Below are 5,460 nucleotides of genomic sequence, written 5' to 3' on the forward strand. Positions count from 1 at the left end.
ATTGCGACCTTAAATTATAGAATCAGAATTAGAATCAAACTTTATTGTCACATCACATTACAAGTAACATGGGTGAAATTATTATTTGTGCAGGCTCATCATTGCAGTTAAAAGAAAGAAAGTGCATAGTACATGACTAATCTACGTGGTACAATATGTATGCATATAAAATAAATAAAGTGATGTAGCCTATGTGTACAGAGTAGTCTCTACTAAAGGAGACCAATTCAGTTCAGTCTGTGTGGCGCCACCAATCCTAGCTCTTGTTCAGCAGTATAATTGTGGACAAATAGAAACTGTTCAAGAGTCTGGTGGTGCTGCTCTTGATGCTCATATAGCGTTTGCCCGGCCGTGGGCGCGGAAGTGGTTTGAACAGGCTATGGCTGGGGTGATGGATATATTATTGGTTATTGTTACAATGGATATTATTGGTTATTGTTACAATGGGAGTGATAAATACACACACACACACAGGCGCTGGTGTTGCTATGGAACTTATGGGAGACGGGAGTGATACGCGAGCGCAACATAGGTTCCCAACATAGGTTCCCAACTCGTTTTCAGTATGTGGAACTTCTGTCAACCCTAAACCTGGACTACCCATTCCTCAGGGAAAGCATTGGGTCTGGCTATGTAAGTTTTTATTTGTTCATGTTGTTACCTGCATCGGTACAATTCTATTATGTGTTACTGTTAACCACTGAAACTGAGCGCTATACTTGGTAAACTAATACTTGGTAGACTGGGGTCAGCTCTATTCCTGGTTTGCTCTTTTTTCCACATTCTACACCAATTCTCTCGACCAACAATAATCAATCAAAATGATACGCTCACAATGTGTTGCAGTGTGACACGTGAGCTTGTAGATCTGCTATTTTCAGAATAGGGGCACTTTTCCCCCCATACTTTCTAGTAAGGGTTTTCTAGTAAGAGATGCAATTCTAGTGTTTCTATTCATCTTTAACAACTTGAAAAACTTTGTTTCACAGGATGCCATGCTTGATTCACTGCATAATAAATTTAAAAAAGAAAGAAAGCTACTTGTGTCTAACAATGAAATGGCACGAATAACAGAAAAATGGACTGGAAGGAAGCGACCTCGTCAGACAGAGACAGCTGAGGTTAATCCAAGCACCATGGTAAAAACTGTCAATCTGTTTTAGCTGAAAACTAGTCTGTGCAGAATGAACGTTCGGGCCCTTTATGCAATTTACTTTAATCTGTAGAACTTGTTTGATTTATAGATTACAAAAGTGAATCACTCACTCACTCACTACTTGACTGACATTTGTTCTCGTGATTTTAAAGGATTATAAAAATAACATTATTATAATAAATTATTGTATTTTTTAAGGCCTCAAATCGGAAGCAGCAATTCTGCTCTTGCCTGCACTATTCAAGGAGAAACCAGAGTTGCTGTTTGAAGTTGAGGTGAGCCATAGTGTGAGAAGCACTATGTAATTGAAGCACATTGTATTATTGCATTAGTTTTTATATTATCATATGGTTGTTTCTGTTTTTGACACAGTGGCTCTGCAGGAGACTAGCCAGAGGGTGTGCTTTTCTCTGATGGTTAATGGTATTCCCTCTCCCCAGGGCCAAGCTCAGACCAGCACTGACATGTCGACACCAAAGATGATGCTGAAAGGCTGCAGGGAGGGTCACCCCAAGACATATGACCACATCATGCTGTCGATGGATGACCAGGTAATCACAGAGGAGAGTGTGGACACCTCAATGGCACTGGGACTCCTACTGTGCATATATTTTGTGTTCAGAATCCAGTACCCTAAAGCAGTGTCTCTCAAACTTTTTTGTCCCGGGGCACACTTTTCATAGCCTAAAAATCTCGGGGCACACCTAGATATATGGTGTGTGTATATACTGTATATATGTACCGGTGTATGTATGTATATATATATATATATATATATATATATATATATATATATATATATATATATATATATATATATATATATATATATATTAGTGGTGGGCATAGATTAATTTTTTTAATCTAGATTAATCTCACTGCAATTCTGGAGTTAATCTAGATTAATCTAGATTAAAATGGCTCATTTGAACTCTGCCGAAGGCATTGAAAATATGTGTGCGCTACCTAAATAATGACCAGAAGTAAATCCTTGAACGGGCCACGTGGCCCATTAGACCAGGAGCCCTATCATAATTGGTAATGAAAATATAATAATGTTCAATACGATGTACGTGTGTTATACATTGTTTATTCAGTTAAACACGAATAACCATAAACACGTTACCATACAGGCAATTTGGAACAGTGGGTGCAAGAACAACCCCCTTTTCTGGGATATGACATTAATTAAACTGTAAACCTAGAGGTGATGAAGAACTGTTTACAGTCAGTAGCTTTGTGACATGACTTGAGTCCAACCTCTACCTCTTCCACCAGTCACTCACCTCCAGTGTGGGGCGTCCCAATCCCAACCCTGGGGCTTCCTATTCCCTCTCCTACTGTACCTCATCAGTACTGGGGTTTCCTATTCCCTCTCCTACTGTACCTCCATCGGTACTGGGGTTTCCTATTCCCTCTCCTACTGTACATGATTTGAGTCCAACCTCTACCTCTCCTTCTTCCACCAGTCACTCAGACACACCAGCTTGTTCACATTGTCTGGTGACAAACTAGATCTTTTTTTCTGTACAATGTGGCCTGCTAAAGAGAACAGTCTCTCGCATGGGACAGTTGTGGCAGGAGTCCCCAAGTACTTCTGGGCAATGTGGGCCATCTTACCATAAACAGCAGTGTGCTCTGACCACCACTTCAGTGGACACTGATCTAAACTGGCACTGGGCTCTACCTTGTACCTCTCTACAACATTGTCTACTACTGGTATCTCGTCTTCTGACTCTGACTCTGATCCCATCAGTAGTAGGGCTGTCTTCTTTTGAGGTGGCTCAGGGTTCTCCTCCCTGGGCGGCTGCAGAGCAGGTTCTTCTGCCCTCACCAAGTCACTCAGCTTTCCCCACACTGGCTCCCTCTCTGCTCTGGGCAGGCATTTGAGATCTTTGAAGCGTGGGTCCAGAGCAGTGGCCACCTTTTGATGAAAAATAAAATAAAGATTGATGGAAGAAAATGTAACTTTCAAAATCCTCCATATTTCTTCATGACTCATTCATCTATCCATTTATCAATCTTCTGGCTTAACGGTCTATAATGGTCAGCCAATACAGTTATCTTCTGGTCAGTACGTGTCACATACCTTCAGCCATTCCAGGTTTGTTTTCTCCCTCCGCTGGTTGAGGTCTTTGATGAAGGCAGTCTTGAAGCGCACAATGTAGGCAGGATCATCATCAGAGATCTTCATTGCTCGCAGGAGATGACACAGGGCAGGTAAAACGACAGAGCAGGAGACATACTTTTCCCCACCAAGGAGCTCAGTGACGTACCTACACACACACACACACACACACACACACACACACACACACACATTAAGAGGGGTGAATTGACACCAAAAACGACGCCACAATGTCACAGCAGGACACACGCGCACACACACACACACACAGAGCATAGCACACAGACAGTACACACACACACAGACATCACAGCCCCAAACACAGCACGGCCACACACAGACAGCACAGCCCCAAACAAACAGCACAGCCATACACAGACAGCACAGCCCCAAACACAGCACAGCACAGCCACACACACACACACACACACACACACACACACACACACACACACACACACACACACACACACACACACACACACACACACACACACACACACACACACACACACACACACACACACACACACACACACACACACACACACACAGAGCAGTGTGCACTGTGCACACACACACAGCCACACACACACAGAGCAGTGTGCACTGTGCACACACACAGCCACACACACACACACACACAGAGCAGTGTGCACACACACACACACAGCAGTGTACACACACACACACACACACACATAGAGCACAGCACAACACACACTTACTTGCATGGCTCCAGCAGTTTCTCCAGCTTTGCCAACTTCTCATATTCAGCATGTGTTGGGAGGGCCAGCTTGTGGGTCTGCTGAGCCAGCGTTGCGTGCACTGCGTCTCTGTTGCGCCTCAAACGTGTGATCATCGCTAGGGTTGAATTCCAGCGTGTTGGAACGTCTTGCACGAGTGACTCCTGGTCTTGTTCAAGGGATGCTTGCTGGGCATTCAGCTCGTCTGAGTTAGCCGGACTGTGTTTGAAATGTCCGACCACTTTTCGACACTTGGCCAGTACACCATCAAAACCACCATCCCGAAGTGACATTACAACGGCCCTCTGTACAAGATGAGCAACGCAGGGCAAGTGCTCAAATGGTAATATTCTCCCTGCTGCTATCATGTTGGGAGCGCTGTCGGTTCCAATGGTGGTGATTTTTTCAGCTATGCCCCACTGATTAGCGACGTCGAGAAACTGTCTGGCACAAGCTTCTGCAAAGTGGCGCTCCTCCGTTTTAATCACACCTGACGTTATAGGAGAGACAAAGTAGATCAGAATAAGTTTGCTATTAATAGGAGACTTACAATTAGCAGGCTGGCGTTGTTGGGGCTAGCTAGCAAACGTATAATGTTGGCTGGTGGTAAAATAAATCAATCGATCCCTGATAACGTTAGCTAAAGCTGTGTAAATGTTAGGCTGAATTAGCAATATTACATGCCGCGGTGGGGTTGGTTTCAGGTTGGATATTCAGCCAGGATGGCTGGGTATCCAGCCCGAGACCAACTTCACCGTGGTAAATTAATTTAAATTACATAACGTACCTAAGGCGAACGAGTGAAGTTCCCAGCTGACATCGATGAGGTGTACAGTAACGCCAAGGTAGTTGTCGTTTTTGACAGATGTCCAATGGTCCCCAGTCAGTGCTACACACGCCGCCCCGGCCAACTTTTCATCTTTCGCAGCTTTCTCTGCGGCGTACTGGTCATGGATTCTCCTTGTGATAGTTCGTCTCGCAGGTAGTTTGTAAGATGGGTCGCCTGTGGCCGCCTGGAGAAGAAGCTCGAGCCCATCATCTTCAACCACACTGATAGGCCGGCAGTTGATGGCAATCCATTGAGCTAGGAGGTTAGTTAGCTTGGCTGATAGAGTTGGGCTGACGGGCTTGCCACGGTTGCACTCAAACATTGTAGTTTGACGAACACTTTTCCCCGGAGCCATATTAGTGCTTGGCCCGCCGGCAGCTTCGCTATCATCAACCAACGCAAAGGGATGCTTGTGCGTTAGGTGATACTTCAGACTTGAAGAACTCCTACAGTAAGCCATTTCTGCTTTGCACAGGGTGCAAACCACCTTGTTCTTGTCGAGGTTTCCATTGGGAAGCTTCTTGTAAAGAAATTTCCCCTGAAGCAAACCTGGGTTCACAGAGTCCTGCATGCTGACGTTTGATGTGGCACGCCGCACTGT

At 44.7% G+C, this 5,460-nt stretch overlaps 1 protein-coding gene across 1 annotated transcript; it reads right to left on the minus strand.

The window, feature by feature from the left end:
* Window positions 1-1,604: 1,604 nt before the first annotated feature.
* LOC310856753 (E3 SUMO-protein ligase ZBED1-like) lies at window positions 1,605-5,214 on the minus strand (the record flags this gene model as incomplete). The annotated part of the gene is made up of 5 exons (XM_083762225.1): window positions 1,605-1,649; window positions 2,844-3,080; window positions 3,246-3,432; window positions 4,013-4,520; window positions 4,818-5,214. The coding sequence occupies 5 exons, from the start codon at window positions 5,212-5,214 to the stop codon at window positions 1,605-1,607; spliced, it is 1,374 nt and encodes a 457-aa protein (XP_083618351.1).
* Window positions 5,215-5,460: the final 246 nt, after the last annotated feature.

This window comes from Protomyctophum parallelum, assembly GCF_964188405.1.
Source record: "Protomyctophum parallelum genome assembly, chromosome: 3".
In the NCBI taxonomy this organism is placed as follows: Eukaryota; Metazoa; Chordata; class Actinopteri; order Myctophiformes; family Myctophidae; genus Protomyctophum; species Protomyctophum parallelum.